This window comes from Micropterus salmoides, unplaced genomic scaffold (assembly GCF_014851395.1).
Source record: "Micropterus salmoides isolate LMB-PRFRI ecotype aquatic unplaced genomic scaffold, ASM1485139v1 Ms_hic_scaffold_3, whole genome shotgun sequence".
Taxonomy (NCBI): domain Eukaryota; kingdom Metazoa; phylum Chordata; class Actinopteri; order Centrarchiformes; family Centrarchidae; genus Micropterus; species Micropterus salmoides.
In genome coordinates, this window is record NW_024042261.1 from 38,286,556 (window position 1) to 38,303,239 (window position 16,684).

The following is a 16,684-nucleotide window of genomic DNA, read 5'->3' on the forward strand; positions in this document are numbered from 1 at the left end:
ACTGTGTTTATATAAATATAGCTCTACCCGAGACCAGGTGCAGGCCAAAGCTCCAGGCTGACTAACATATGAGATATGACCACAGTCCACTGGCCTGTTTAAAATGATTTTCAAAGTATCCAGAAACAGAATTGGCATTATGCTCTTTTATTTATTAAGTAATTACAACAGATGACACACAGTAGTAAGTATTCTGCATTAATAGTAGTAGCAGTAGTTCTACATTCTCCTACCTAAATAAAGAATTTTGGATATGATGCGGATTTTGGACATATTCAGTCCATACAATACGGGGGTGAACAGCGGTTGGCATGTAAGCCAGTATAATGATAAAAAGATGCGAAACATTATGGGTACCCTGCTCATATTAAATCTGCCCTGAACTATTTCAAAGAAAGACCCGAAAGCAAAGCTGAGCAGAGAAGCAAGGTGAGGAGTGCAGGTACTGACAGCTTTTTGTCTGGTCTGTTTAGAACCAGAAAAACACACTTTAAGAATCCTCATGTACGTGTAGAGAATTAAAATGACAAGACCAAAAATTACTGTAAAAATGTAAACAAGTCCAAATATGTTACTGACAGTGGTGTCAGAGCAGGCCAGTTTAACGATGGAGTAGTTGTCACAGTACACTTTTTCAATTGTGTTTCCACATCGCTGTAAAGGGACACTCAGAGACATCATGACAACAGTTGCAAGTACACTATACAACCATATGAACGCAGTGAGGATTGCAACCTTGCTGGATGTCATACGTATGTGATATTGTAAAGGATGACAGATAGCGAGGTATCTGTCATAAGACATGACACCCAAGGTGAAAAATTGTACACTTCCATAAAAGTGCACACAGAAAATCTGCAGGTAACAAAAGGGAGCAGAAACAGTGTGAATGTCAGAGAGAATCTGAAGCAGAAGGAATGGAAACAACCCTGTACTACCATACAGCTCATTTACAAACAGGCTGCACAGAAAAAGGTACATAGGTTCATGTAAGCTTCTGTTCAGACAGATAACCACAATGAGCAGAAGATTGGCACCAACAATTAACATATATAAAGACATGACAATCATGAAATATAAGTATTTCAATGCCCCAGTGTCAAAGTAGGCAACAAGTATAAAATATGAAACCTGAGTAGAGTTTATCATGATCCTTCATTTGGTTCATTAAACAATCAGAACTTTATGCAGTGGATAAATAATGTTAATTATTATGTGATATTAGTTATCGATTAGTAAAGGTATAGGCTACACCTAACACTTCCACATTAACCCCACATTAACAGAACTGATGGTAATAACAGTAAACAGACTGAATCTTCATTATGAAAACAAATCAGACAAGTTACCCAAACTTCCCATTCCACAATATAAAATCTGTATGATACAAAGATAATCAACTTTAGAAGACCCAGGTGATGAGACTGTCTGCTACTCTGCTGTAGTCACACTGAGTCCCTCCCGACTGAGCTGAAACTCTTCTTCTGCTTCTTTTAAACTTTTCAGGTCCGATGACGCCCACAGCAGCAGTCTGACCTCGGTATCATAGGAGCCGCTGATTGTTGATGATCCTGATTTCAGGTAAAACAGCAAACTGTCTTTTGTGTAGATAGATAATAGATAAATTAGATAATTTAGGTAAATTATCATCCCGAGCTAGAACATAGGACATTGTAGCTGTTGTAAATGTATTTTAACAACTTGGCCACCAGGATGCACCAGGATGAAGTGAGTGAACAAAAGGAAAATCTAAATCAAATCAATATTTGATGTTACAACCACCAAGTTATATTGCATTAGCAATGTTTCTCCCAGGCAGACATTTCAATTCAGAAAGGGGTGTCCAGATGTGCTGTCCAAGCTATTTTGAAGAAGCACAAAGAAATATGGTGAGGACCATAGATGCACTGGTCGGCCATTGAAACTACAGCCATAGATGATAGACACATCATGTTTACTTCCCTTCATAGTAGAAGATGTCCAGCAGTGTCATCAGAATCAGAATCAGAAGGAGCTTTATTGTAAAGTAGTGTATTACACATACAAGGAATTTGCAATACGAAGACAAACATACAGTTGACGTAAATAAATGTAAACATATATAAATGTGGAATAGACAATGCAAGTTATATACTGTAAGAATAATGGGGGAATAGAAAAAATTAATACAACTATTTGCAGAGAAAGAAGAATGTGGTAGATATTTAAATGTAATTACTCTGGTTTGTGTTGTGCAGACGTATTGCAACGGAAGAGAATATAGTGTACATAAATATGTAAATTGGAAAAATAAATATATAGAACAACAATTAACAACAAATATGTGCAATGTTCCAGGCATATATGAAATGAAGTAAAATTTACACGTGCAGAGACATGTATATTATTTGAAAGGGGGGAGTGTCAGTGGGGGGCCCGGGCAAATATCAATGAGGCTAGCTGCAGATGGGTTGAAGCTGTTTTTGTGGGGAGAGGTTTTGACCCTGATGGACCGCAGCCTCCTGCCAGAGGGGAGAGTCTGAAACCGTTTGTGTCCGTACAGTTCCTGAAGCGATGGAAGATTGCAGCCAATCACCTTCTCTGCAGAATGAATGACACATTGCAGCGTGAGGTGAGGATGGTGTAGAAGTGCACCGTCATTGTCGTTTGTCATCATTCTCGTTAAAATGTCAGTGAACACCGGAGACAGCTGATCAACACAGTGCTTCAGGGTAGATGGGGATACAGAGTCTGGCCCAGCTGCTTTGCGGGGTTTCTGCCTCCTGAATAGCCTGTTGACTTCCCCCTCTGAGATGGAGAGAGGAGGGGAGGTGGGGAGCCGGCCAACTCTGAGGAGGGGGTGGGGTGGTGGACTGGGGCTGAAGCTGAGCGGAGGAGTCACGGGGGATGGTGCCCAATTGACTCTCAAAGCGGCAGTAGAACTGGTTCAGCTCATTTTCCCGGCGACAGTCGTTGATGGAGTGGGGGGCTTTGGTTTTGTAGTTAGTGATCTGTCTGGACCCCCTCCAAACAGAAGTGGTGTCGTTTGCAGAGAACTGGTCAGTACCGGTAGAAAACAGTTAGACCCAGGCACATCCTTATATTGTCCAGAGAAGTCTGGTCAGCTCACTTACCCCAGCTTATTCAAAGGATCAAACCACCATTAGAAGCAGTTCCCCTTCGAGGGAACTCGAACTGCGTTGGTGACGACACTATGGGAACGCCTCTGGGCGTGGCAGGGCTTAACATGAATGAAACTACTCCAATCCTATTGGTGTTGCTAGAACGGTAGCGTGTGACGGCGTAACTGGAGGCGTATATAAGTACGCCGGCACACAGGACACATTAGCCTTTTTCTATTCAGCAGGCACTCTGGCATGTTAAGAAAGACTACAGTAATCCGATCTCTTACCTGGAAGGATGGCAGACAGAGAGACGGCTGGTGAGCAATTCAGGCGATGTGTTTTCCTGTGCCCACGTTACATCACGGCGGGCGACACTCATATCCTGTGTGTTTCCTGTCTGGGGATGCCGCATGCCCAGGCAGCTCTCGAGGGGGCTGCTTGTGGCCATTGCGAGGCCCTGTCCCTGAGGGTGCTGAGGTCCCCTGCGGCTCTCTTCTCCCAAGACGACAGGATGCGCTCCAGGGCATCCGCATACTGAACTACATCGACTACTGGCTCATTCTGGCCCAGTCTCGAGAGTTAGCGGTTCGGCATCGAGATGTCGTCCTCGCCCACCTTCGGCGTTTGGGGCTGCGGCTCAACGCGAAGAAGAGCGTGCTGACACCCGCCCAACAGACTACGTTCCTAGGGGTGGTGTGGAACTCGATGACAATGTGGGCCCACCTGTCGCCTGCACGCGTCGGGTCCATTGTGTCCTTAGTAACCAGAATAAAGCTAGGCCGCTCCATCACTGTGAAACACTTTCAGAGAGTGTTGGGTCTCATGGCAGCAGCGTCCAGCGTAATCCCGTCTTCCCTGCTGCACATGAGAGCCCTGCAGTGGTGGTTGAAATCCAAGAGATTCTCCCCAAGGGGAAATACGTTCCGTCTGATACGGATTACGAGCAGGTGCCTTCGTTCCCTGTCAGTATGGAAGAAACCTTAGTTCCTGTCCCAAGGGCCCGTGTTGGGAGCGTCATGTCGCCGGACAATTATTTTGACAGACGCCTCACGGGATGGGGCGGTCGCCACGTACTTGTCAGGACCGACAACACGGCGGTGGTCGCCTATTTGAATCACCAGGGGGGTCTGCGCTCGCGCCCTTTATGCAAGCTGGCACATCGGATCCTCCTGTGGTCCCAGCAGAGACTGCTGTCCCTCAGAGTGATGTACATCCCTGGGACCCAGAATCAGGGAGCAGACCTGCTGTCAAGACAGGGGCTGAGGCCCGGGGAATGGAGACTCCACCCCGAGGTGGTGGAGTTACTATGCGAAGAGTTCGGCCCCATAGACGTGGACTTGTTTGAATCTCAAGAGACGACGCACTGTCATCTGTGGTTCTCCCTCTCGCCCCCAGCCCCGCTAGGGCTGGATGCCATGGTACAGACGTGGCCGAGGCTGCGGCTTTATGAATTTCCCCCAGTCGCTCTGCTTCTGGGGGTTCTGGAGCGGGTCCGTCAGGACGGTGTCAGCCTACTGTTAGTAGCTCCGTTTTGGCCGGCCTGAGTGTGGTTCTCGGACTTAATTTTGCTCCTAGAAGGCCCGCCATGGCAGGTCCCTCTGAGGAAGGACCTACTGTCTCAGGCGCGGGGCCTGGTCTTTCACCCTTGCCCCGCCCTATGGAGACTGTGAGTCTGGCCCCTGAGGGGGCCCAGTTCCTGGAGGCGGGCCTCACGGCAGGAACAGTCAAGACGCTGCTCAGCTCCAGAGCCCCGTCCACGAGAAGGATGTACGGCCTGAAGTGGAATGTGTTTGCCACCTGGTGCAGAGAACGAGCGTTGGACCCAGTTACCTGCCCGGTGACTATGGTACTGGAGTTCCTCCAGGACTGTTTCTCTGCTCGCCTTTCCCCATCAACACTCAAGGTATATGTGGCTGCCGTGGCTGCCGTGGTGGCGTTCCACACCCCTCTGAGGGATGGGCCTCTGGGGAGGCTTCCACTGGTCGTGCGCTTCCTCCATGGAGCCCGGAGGATGAGACCCGTGACTAGTTCCAGGCTTCACACCTGGGACCTGGTGGTGGTTCTCGAAGCGCTGGCTGAGGCCCCCTTCGAACCCCTGGAGTTGGCTGAGGCCAAGCACCTGACGCTTAAGATGGCCTTTCTCCTTGCTATCACCTCTCTGAGGAGGTGTCTCCTCAATGCCTGGAGTTTGCCCCGGGGAGGGTCAGAGCCATCCTGCACCCCTGTCCGGGCTATGTCCCTAAGGTCCCATCCAGGTTGGCAGGGTCCACGGTGCTGCAGGCGTTTCATCCCCCACCTCATGTGACGGCGGAGGACGGGAGACTTCATCTGCTTTGCCCTGTCAGAGCACTGAGTATTTACACTCTGAGGTCTTCCCGGTGGAGGAAAGCAGACCAGTTGCTGGTGTGTTTTGGGTCCCCCAAGGCTGGGCTCCCGGCTTCCAAACACACGATCAGCAACTGGATTGTCCAGACTATTTCCTTGGCCTATCAGGTGCGCGGGATACCTTCACCTATGGCCATAAGGGCGCACTCTACTCGAGGCATGGCGGCTTCTAGGGCCCTCCTCGCAGGGGCGTCGCTCCAGGATTTGTGTGATGCGGCTGGCTGGGCCACCCCTCACACCTTCATCCGGTTCTACAGTCTGGACCTTCCTTCTGCACCCGGCACCCGTGCGCTCTCCTCCTAGTCGTGCCGTCAGGTTCTGCAGGCTGGGGGCAGGCTGGGGGCAGGCAGGGTTTCAGCGCGGCCTAAGTGGGTATGTCGTTCCCATAGTGTCGTCACCGACGCAGTTCGAGTTCCCTCGAAGGGGAACGTCTCGGGTTACGTATGGACAGTATGGTCGGTCCGCCACACCTCACCCCGCCTGGTGTGCCTTGCTTCATAGAAAAGGGCTAATGTGTCCTGTGTGCCGGCGTGCTTATACAGGTGAACCAACCAATCAACCATGAGGAATATACATCATCAGAGAAATTATAAATCAACAAATGTGTTAATGATAAGGTGATCAGTAAGACAAAATCATTCCCCAACCAGAATGCCTGGATGAACGTAAAGGTGAGGGTTCTATCCAGAGCCAAAGAGCTGCTTTTTGGTCATGTGATAAAGAAGCTTACAGCACCACCACATGAAAGCTGGGCTCAAGGAGGCGAAGAAGAGACTGAAGAGAGACCTCAACACCAACAACACCAAAGATTTGCTAGGCGCCCAGAAATATCACAGGCTATGTGAGGCCACATTACCAGATGAGTATAACAGCTTTTATGCTCACTGTGATCTCCTCAATAAAGGGTCAGCTGTAACATCTACTATTCCTACAGAGGACCGGCAACTGTCAGTATCCACAGCAGATGTGAGAAGAGTCTTGCTGAGAGTGAATATGAGTAAAGCTGCTGGGATTTATAAAATCCATGGTCACGTACTAAAAAACTGTGTCAATCAGCTAGTTGACGTTATAACTGACATTTTCAACATCTCAGAGTCTCAGGAAAGGGTTTTCACCTGCTTCAAGACAGCCCCCAACATCACTGAACCTAAAAAGTCTGCAGTATGTAGTCTGAACAACTACTGTGCAGTGGCACTCACCCCCATTCTGATGAAGTGCTTTGAGTAAAAGGTTCTGCAGCATATAAAGAACAACATCCCAGCCAGCTTGGACCCTCACTAGTGTGCTTTCAGAACCAACAGATCCACAGAGGATGCCATCTCCACTGCCCTCCACTCAGTCCTCACACCTGGCCTGCCCACAGAAGTGACTGGGCCCCTGAAAAGGTCCAGTAAATGGGCCCTCCGCAAATCTGCTTTACTCATGTGAACGCATGCTGTGCTCTCTCTCTATCTCCTACATTAACACATACTATCCTGCCTCGTGCGGTGCACTTTTGACGTTGTGTATAACAAACTCATATCATTTTCAGGAGAGGGGGTTTTCATTATGAAACAGGCTACATTTTACGAAAGCAACATAAAAAATTTTTGTTAAGTTTTTTGTTATTTTAATAAGTAATGGTGAGTTTTTTGGTTCAAAATAAAACTTGGTTATCTTTGCTTACATTTAGAATGAACGTCATTAATACTGGAATGCATGCCCCAGAATACTTTCTCCTTTTTCCCCCCTGCCCCCATGAAACTGATCAACCACACTCTGCAAATTGATATTGGACTTAATAATAATAATTTTTATTTGTAGAGCACTTTTCAAAAACAAGTTACAAAGTGCTTTAACAAGTGTAAAGACAATAATACCCAAATAATAATAATAAAAAACAATTCAAGATAAAAGCAAGAAAACATTGAAAAGACTAAAATACACGTTTAAGATAAATATAAAATAAGTAAAACAGAATAAAATAAAAGGGATAAAATAAAGTCAAATAAGATCGGGAAAGGCTCTCCTATAAAAGTATGTTTTAAGAAGGGACTTAAAAGAGTTCACTGACTCAGCCGACCTGATTTCCTCGGGCAGGCTGTTCCAGAGCCTCGGGGCCCTGACAGCAAACGCTCTGTCCCCTTTAGTTTTCAGTCGAGACTCTGGAACAGACAGCAGACCTCTGCCCGAGGATCTCAAGGTACGTGCTGGTGCGTATGGGACTAAAAGGTCAGAAATATAACAAGGCGAGAGGCCATGAAGAGCTTTAAAAGTGATCAATAGAATTTTAAAGTCAATTCTAAAACATACTGGGAGCCAGTGTAATGAAGCTAAAATAGGAGTAATGTGGTCATATTTCTTTGTTCTGGTTAAAGGCAGTACCAGAGATCCCCACCCAGTGCCTCAGTCTGTCTAACATGATGTTGTGATCGGTGGTGTCAAAAGCAGCCCTAAGGTCCAGGAGTATCAGGACTGAGCACATGCCTTCATCAGCAGACATTAAAAGGTCATTGGTGACTTTAAGCAGGGCAGTCTCAGTGCTGTGGTACTTCCTAAAACCAGATTGAAACTTTTCAAATGTTTTGTTATTTCCCAGTACAGTGAGCTGCTGTTTGGACACAATTCTTTCTAGAATCTTTGCAATAAAAGGCAGTTTTGAAATTGGTCTAAAATTTTGTGGGAGGGAGGGATCTAAACCAGGTTTCTTTAAAAGTGGGTTCACGGAAGCCGCTTTAAAATAATCAGGGACACAACCAGTAGATAGGGAGCTGTTGAAAACAGAGATCAAATGGGGCCCAACAGAATCTATTACTTTCAGTAAAAACTTTGTAGGTATTACATCAAGTGGGCCGGAGGACACTCTCATTTGTGATACTGTTTTTAAAAGCTCAGACAAGTCAATGGGATAAAACTGGTTAAAACTCTCTTGTTGCTGGTGAGGAACCTCTGAGTAAGAGGCCGCGGGAGTAATAGAGGCTCTGATTGACACCACCTTATTGGTAAAATAAGATAAAAACAATTCACAGTTATCATTACTTCCAGCTGAGGCCCAAGGAGGGGTTGGGTTTACCAGCTGATCCACAGTCTTAAACAGAAACCTGGGATTGTGTTTATGTGTAGTAATGAGTTCAGAAAAATAGTGTGTTCTCGCATCCTTAACCATGTTATTGTAGTTAATTAATAAATCCTTCAGACTGAGGTAATGGACTTGGAGACTGGATTTTTTCCATCTGCGCTCTGCTTTCCTGCATTCCCTTTTCAGGCTACAAATGCTGTCATTTATCCAGGGTTGCTTACTAGCTTTAGACGTAGGCCTAACCTTTAGAGGAGCAGTAATATTTAGTGACGATATGATTGAAGTGATCGACCAGATTGTTGGTGTTGGAATCAGACAGGTGTTGGCTTACTAAAAGTCTTACTTGACAGAGATCTCACCGCCGAAAGGGATCCGTATCGGGGAGACTCGAAGCCGCAGGTGCATCATCTGAGTGACAGGGCTGCATAGCGGTTGGAGAGGCCGATGTGCGGAGGAGAGGCAGCCCCGTCCGAGCCTCTCTTGCGGCCACGGACCACCACTTCAGCCCAGGTTGACTGATACTTCGGAGTCGAGCAGGAGGAAAGCCTGGGAAGGCTAGAGGCGTCCCATAACACGGTCTCCTGGATGTTAGCGGTTGCGCTAAGAGAAACAATCTGTTTCTCTTGTACTGAAGCCACATCCATAAAGCCAGTCAGCAGGGAATCTTTCTCTTTGAGTTCCTCTGAACGTCTTCTCATGTCTTCCATAAGATCGGCAATCTTTTTGTTCGCTTTCTTAAGGAGTGTGCAGTCCTCAAAGTTAGGGGGCAAAGTTATCTCGGCTAGCATAATGTTAGTCGCCGGAGCTTTGTTGTGGTCAGTAACGTTAGCGTTGATGGTGTTTTTACGGTCATCTATCTTAAAATCCATGTTGGATCACTAAAATCCTTAACCCACGTAAAACTTAAGTTAAGGTTAACTTAGGTTAAATAAAAAGGATATAAAAAAATGTAACGAAAAAGAGTGGATTAAAACTGGATAAGAGTCCGGTTTAAGATGGAGCTTCCGACAGGTGGCTTCAGACGCCAACGCATGCCCACAAACAGACCCCAGACAGCTCAGATTGGCAGCCACACCTCCTCCACTCTAGTGCTCAGGGATGTACTGAGACTGAAATTCAGCCCGGTACTTTCAGACGGAGAGCTGATAGACCGGCCGACCAACGGTCGGGGATCAGAAAGTAAGACATTAGAAACTAAAAAATAAAAACTCTTGACCACCAGCCAGTCTGCTTCTGCTAGTGCTCAACACCCGAGCCCCCCAGGGCTGTGTGCTCAGCCCCCTCCTGTTCAAGCTGTACACCCACGACTGCAACTCAAGACAATAAAAGGACTCTGTTATAAAGTTTCAGACCATTCTCATCTCAGGGCGTCCAAAACCAATGCTTTCAGAAAAAGTTACAAAGCGTAGTTATTTGATGCTAAAGGTACCCTTCAGCGTCTGTGTGAGAAGCGTCTCGCTCCCGGATAAGTCTGTATAAGTGCCCCTATTTCTGATTCAAGATTAAATACTTTTTATGTTGTATGATCCTCTTTTAGAAAATGCTCCCCCTTAGTTGTAGCTATGCTAATACATTTATAGACTTGTTCATTCATTTGATGATCTTAAAGTGTAAAATGTGCCCAAAAGTTAGGATTCCCATCTATGCTATTGTAATTATTGTTATTCAGACTCAAGATTTGTGATAATTGACAAATACATAATATATGATATTATCATGTCTGCAAGAAGAAATTCTATCTTCAACTAGTTTTTGTGGCTTAAAACAATCATTACTAAATGTTTAATTCAGATATTATAGAGACATCATAACTGTTAACAGGACAAATGTCAAATTTAAATATGTTTTTTTTTATTTAAGCAGAGCAAATGTATCAATTTGATGAATGGTATTAAGAGTCTTTGTTTTATCAAAGATACTTCAATACTTTTTTTCATCATTCTCAGTCTGTAGCCTACAGTACAGAATTGAAGAGTGGTTGGCAAGTATAACAAAAATAAATATATATTATTATAATAATGAAAGTGCAACATGTTCGTCACCTTTTCAAGTTAGATATGTCAAAGAAAGATCCACAAGAAAAGGTAACCAGGGAAGCAGGGTGCAGGTACTGAGCTTACGGTCTGTTAAGAACCAGAGAGAAAAAGATGGACAATGATTTTAATAACTGTAACTGTAACAGAGGCTCATTATGTGAGCTGAATACTGTATATTATAGAAGAACTTTGTCATGTGTTTACAAAATCACCATTTACTTCATCCCAACTGCTATGGATCTTTGACCTGAAACCTTGGGTTTCCTTTTCCAATTCAATCCCACTATAAACCAGGGCCTTACTATACACATCTCTGTAATACTAGGCCAACAACAAGTAATAATAAGAAGGTTAAAAAATGTGGACTTCATTGAAGAACTAGTAGATTGTATCATAGGTGTTTTTATTTATTTCACATATAGTGTACCTTGGTATGTCACATTAGAATTTAAGATTTTTATATTGTGAATTTAAACATATTGAGTATCTCTCTGGGTTCTAGGGGAGTCTTCAGATATTCAAACAAATGCTCAACAGTGTGTAACAAAATAATGTAAACTCTAACAAGCCTTTGGAGTTTCAGCTGCAGCTTAAAGAATTTAGTCCCCAGACAGAGTAGTTTTTGTCACGTGTTATCAGATGGATTAAAATGCTTTGAAAACTGAAGTGTTCATTTTAAGAAAAAAATTAATAATCATTAGTAATTTAAGGAAAGGCCGATGCTGAATTGATTCAAAAGATGGTTGTTAGATTATATAGTTCAAAGTAGTACTTTCATAAATTATCTCAATCAATGAATATATTTCTTTTTATTGAAGAATTTCTGGTAGTTGTCAGATAACATTTGTAGTTAATTTTTCCCCCAAAGAGCAGACTTTTATAAACAGTGCGTATTTTGGACATTTTCAGTCCATACACTAAAGGACTGACGAGCGGTTGGCATGTAAGCCAGTATAATGACAAAAGAATGCGCAACATATTGGGTAAACTGCTCAGATTAAACCTGCTCTGCATTATTTCAAAGAAGGCCCCAAAAGAAAAGTTTAGCAGAGAAGCAAGGTGAGGAGTGCAGGTACTGACAGCTTTTTGTCTGGTCTGTTTAGAACCAGAAAAACACACTTTAAGAATCCTCATGTAAGTGTAGAGAATTAAAATTATAAGACCAACAATTACTGTACACATGTGAAAAATTCCATACATGTTATTTACAGTGGTGTCAGAGCAGGCCAGTTTAACGATGGGGTAGTTGTCACAGTACACTTTTTGAATTGTGTTCCCACACAGCTGTAAAGGGACACTCAGAGACAACATGACACCAGTAAAAAGTACACCGTATAACCATATTAATGTGGTAAGGATTGCAACCGTTTTAGACGTCATACGTGTGTTATATTGTAGAGGATAACAGATTGCAAGATATCGATCGTAAGACATGATGGCTAAGGTCACAAATTCTGCACATCCATAAGAGTACAGACAGTAAATCTGCAAGAAGCAAAAGGGAGCAGAAACAGTGTGAATGTCAGAGAGAATCTGAAGCAGAAGGAATGGAAACAACCCTGTACTACCATACAGCTCATTTACAAACAGGCTGCACAGAAAAAGGTACATAGGTTCATGTAAGCTTCTGTTCATACAGATAACCACAATGAGCAGAAGATTGGCACCAACAATTAACATATATAAAGACATGACAATCATGAAATATAAGTATTTCAATGCCCCAGTGTCAAAGTAGGCAGCAAGTATAAAATATGAAACCTGTGTAGAGTTTATCATGATCCTTCATTTGGTTCATTAAACAATCAGAACTTTATGCAGTGGATAAATATTGTTAATTATTATGTGATATTAGTTATCGATTAGTAAAGGTATAGGCTACACCTAACACTTCCACATTAACCCCACATCAACAGAACTGATGGTAATAACAGTAAACAGATTGAATCTTCATTATGAAAACAAATCAGACAAGTTACCCAAACTTCCCATTCCACAATATAAAATCTGTATGATACAAGGATAATCAACTTTAAAAGACCCAGGTGATGAGACTGTCTGCTACTCTGCTGTAGTCACACTGAGTCCCTCCCGACTGAGCTGAAACTCTTCTTCTGCTTCTTTTAAACTTTTCAGGTCCGATGACGCCCACAGCAGCAGTCTGACCTCGGTATCATAGGAGCCGCTGATTGTTGATGATCCTGATTTCAGGTAAAACAGCAAACTCTCTTTTGTGTAGATAGATAACTAGTTGGACATTTTCCTTAAAATGTCAAAATAATTTAGGTAAATTATCATCCCGAGCTGGAATCAAATTTAGGACATTGTAGCTGTTGTAAATGTATTTTAACAACTTGGCCACCAGGAATAATAATAATAATGATAATAATAATAATAATCATCCTTATTTGTAGAGCACTTTTCAAAAACAAGTTACGAAGTGCTTTCACAAGTATAAGGAATAATACAAAAAAACAAGATAAGAGAATGAAAACATTGAAAAGACTAAAATACAGATTAATATAAAATTAGTAAAATACAATAAAATAAAAGGGATAAAATAAAGTCAAATAAGATCGGGAAAGGCTCTCCTATAAAATCAGGAAGCACCAGGATGAAGTAAGTGAACAAAAGTCCACTCAAATCAATATTTGATGTTACGACCACACCATGGCAAGACTGAGCACAGCAACAAGACACAAGTTATACTGCATTAGCAATGTCTCTCCCAGGCAGACATTTCAAGGCAGAAAGGGGTGTCCAGATGTGCTGTCCAAGCTATTTTGAAGAAGCACAAAGAAATGAGCACCATATGGTGAGGACCATAGATGCACTGGTCGGCCATTGAAACTACAGCCGCAGATGATAGACACATCATGTTTACTTCCCTTCACAGTAGAAGATGTCCAGCAGTGCCATCAGAATCAGAATCAGAAGGAGCTTTATTGTAAAGTAGTGTATTACACATACAAGGAATTTGCAATACGAAGACAAACATACAGTTGACGTAAATAAATGTAAAAATATATAAAAGTGGAATAGACAATGCAAGTTATATAAGAATAATAAAGGAATAGAGAAAATTAATACTACATTTACTCATTTGGCAGACGCTTTTATCCAAAGCGACTTACATTTGAGGAACAACATACAAGCATCAACAAAGCATCAACTACAGACAACTGACAATACATACTAGTAAGAGCAGCAATAAATACTAGTAAAAGCTCACAGCACATATCACATCAATGGGGTAAATACCTAGGGAAGGAAGTAAGAGTTAACAAAAAGTGCAATCAATACAAGATCATTGTAGGGGATAGAAGAAGAAGAGCACAGGAAGTGCATGTTAGAGGTGTTATAAGAGGAATTGTTCTCGGAAGAGTTGAGTTTTTAAGAGCTTCTTGAAGTTAGAGAGGGACGCCCCTGCTCTGATGGTGTGTGGTAGCTCGTTCCACCATCGTTGTCTCACAAATGAGAATAGCCGGGACTGGGATCGCTTTGTTTGAAGGGATGGCAGAGCCAAGCAGCGTTTGCTGGAAGAGCGTAGCGGCCGAGAAGGAACATAAACTTCTATTATGGAGTTTAGGTAGATGGTGCAGACCCAGTAGTCACTCTGTATGCAAGCATTAGTGACTTGAATCTGATTCTGGAGGCCACAGGGAGCCTGTGGAGGTCACTGAGTAATGGAGTGACATGAGTCCTTTTGGGCTGATCAAAAACCAGACGTGCTGCTGCATTCTGAACCATTTGTAAGGGTTTCACCGCACAAGCTGGAAGACCTGCTAGGAGGGCATTGCAATAGTCGATGCGAGAGATAACCATGGCCTGTACCAGAAGCTGGGTGGCGTACTGAGTGATGTAGGGCCTGATTTCCCTTATGTTGTATAGAGCAAAGCGGCATGACCGAGAGACAGCAGCAACATGGTCTGAAAAGGACAGCTGGTCATCAATCATGACACCCAAGTTTCTCACCACCCTGATTGGAGTGATGGTTGCGGAGTCAATTTGTAGTTTGATGTTATGGTGGATAGATTGCTTGGCTGGAATGACCAAGAGTTCAGTCTTAGAGAGGTTTAGTTGAAGGTGGCAAGCTTCATCCATGCAGATATGTCCGATAGACAGTCCGTGATCCGCGCCGAGACAGTGGGATCGCCTGGCGGGAAGGATAGGTAGAGTTGCATGTCATCTGCATAGCAGTGGTAAGAGAAGCCGTGCGAGCGAATGATCGGCCCATTGAGGTGGTGTAGATTGAGAAGAGAAGAGGCCCAAGCACTGAGCCTTGGGGCACCCCTGTGGAGAGGCAGTGGGAGGAGGATAATTGTCCTTGCCACAAAACATTGTAGGAACGCCCCGAGAGGTAGGATTTGAACCACAGGAGTGCTTTACTCGAGATGCCCATTGCTGAGAGAGCGGATAGCAGGATCCTGTGGTTGACTGTGTCAAAGGCAGCTGATAGGTCAAGCAGGATAAGAACCGAGGATTGGGCTGCAGCTTTAGCTGACCTTAGGGCTTCTATTATAGACAGAAGAGCCGTTTCAGTAGAGTGGGCACTCTTAAAACCGGACTGATATGGATCTAGGAGGTCATTCCCTGAGAGGAATTCTGAGACCTGTTTGAATAATGCCCGTTCAATAGTTTTGGATAAAAATGGTAGAAGAGTCACTGGTCGATAGTTCTCAACTTGAGTTGGGTCAAGTGAGGGCTAATACTACTATTTGCGGAGAAAGAACAATGTGGTAGATATTTACATGCTCATTACTCTGGTTTGTGTTGTGCAGACGTATTGCAACGGAAGAGAATATAGTGTACATAAATATGTAAATTGAAAATATAAAAATGTAGAACAATAACAATTAACAACAAATATGTGCAATGTTCCAGGTTTGTGCATGATATGAAATTAAGTAAAATTTACACGTGCAGAGACATTTGTATCATTTGAAAGGGGGGAGTGTCAGTGGGGGGCCCGGGCCTTGTTAATGAGGCTAGATGCAGATGGGTTGAAGTTGTTTTTGTGGGGAGAGGTTTTGACCCTGATAGACCGCAGCCTCCTGCCAGAGGGGAGAGTCTGAAACCGTTTGTCTCCGTATAGTTCCTGAAGCGATGGAAGATTGCAGCCAATCACCTTCTCTGCAGAATGAATGATACGTTGCAGCGTGAGGTGAGGATGGTGTAGAAGTGCACCGTCATTGTCTTTTGTCATCATTGTCGTTAAAATGTCTGTGAACACCGGAGACCACTTACCCCAGCTTATTCAAGGATCAAACCACCAGTAGAAGCAGTTTTTACAGCAACTCTTCTGGACTGTTTTGAGTGCACAGTCTGGCGCATGTTGGCCGTCACCCAGGTGAACCACATCAACCATGAGGAATATACATCATCAGTGAAATTATAAATCAACAAATGTGTTAATGATAAGGTGATCAGTAAGACAAAATCATTCCCCAACCAGAATGCCTGGATGAACATAAAGGTGAGGGTTCTATCCAGAGCCAAAGAGCTGCTTTTTGGTCATTGACATTTTCAACATCTCAGAGTCTCACGTAAGGGTTTCCACCTGCTTCAAGACAGCTCCCATCATAACTGAACCTAAAAAGTCTGCAGTATGTAGTCTGAACAACTACTGTGCTGTGGCTCTCACCCCCATTCTGATGAAGTGCTTTGAGAAAAAGGTTCTGCAGCACATAAAGAACAACATCCCAGCCAGCTTGGACCCTCAGCAGTTTGCTTTCAGAACCAACAGATCCACAGAGGATGCCATCTCCACTGCCCTCCACTCAGCCCTCACACACCTTGACAAAAACAACTCCTACATCAGAATGCTGTTTGTGGATTTCAACTCAGCATTCAACACAATCTCCCCATGCAGGCCTGCCCACAGAAATGACTGGGCCCCTGAAAAGGCCCACTAAATGGGCCCTCCACAAATCTGCTTTACTCACGTGAACGCATGCTGTGCTTTCTCTCAATCTCCTACATAAACACATACTATCATCATCATGCGGTGCACTTGTGACGTTGTGTACAACAAACATTACTCATATCATTTTCAGGAGAGGGGGTTTTCATTATGAAACAGGCTATATATACTGAAGCAA

At 43.8% G+C, this 16,684-nt stretch overlaps 2 protein-coding genes across 2 annotated transcripts; both read right to left on the bottom strand.

Moving 5' to 3' along the window:
• Window positions 1-219: 219 nt before the first annotated feature.
• On the bottom strand, window positions 220-1,149 carry LOC119882491 (olfactory receptor 142-like). The gene has a single exon (XM_038692533.1). The coding sequence runs from the start codon at window positions 1,147-1,149 to the stop codon at window positions 220-222; it is 930 nt and encodes a 309-aa protein (XP_038548461.1).
• Window positions 1,150-2,706: 1,557 nt separating this feature from the next.
• Window positions 2,707-12,362, bottom strand: LOC119882492 (olfactory receptor 1509-like). Its single transcript, XM_038692534.1, has 2 exons — window positions 11,426-12,362; window positions 2,707-2,864 (listed from the first exon to the last, which is right to left on the bottom strand). Exons 1-2 carry the CDS (start codon window positions 12,360-12,362, stop codon window positions 2,707-2,709), a joined length of 1,095 nt encoding a protein of 364 aa, XP_038548462.1.
• Between the last annotated feature and the right edge of the window lie 4,322 nt (window positions 12,363-16,684).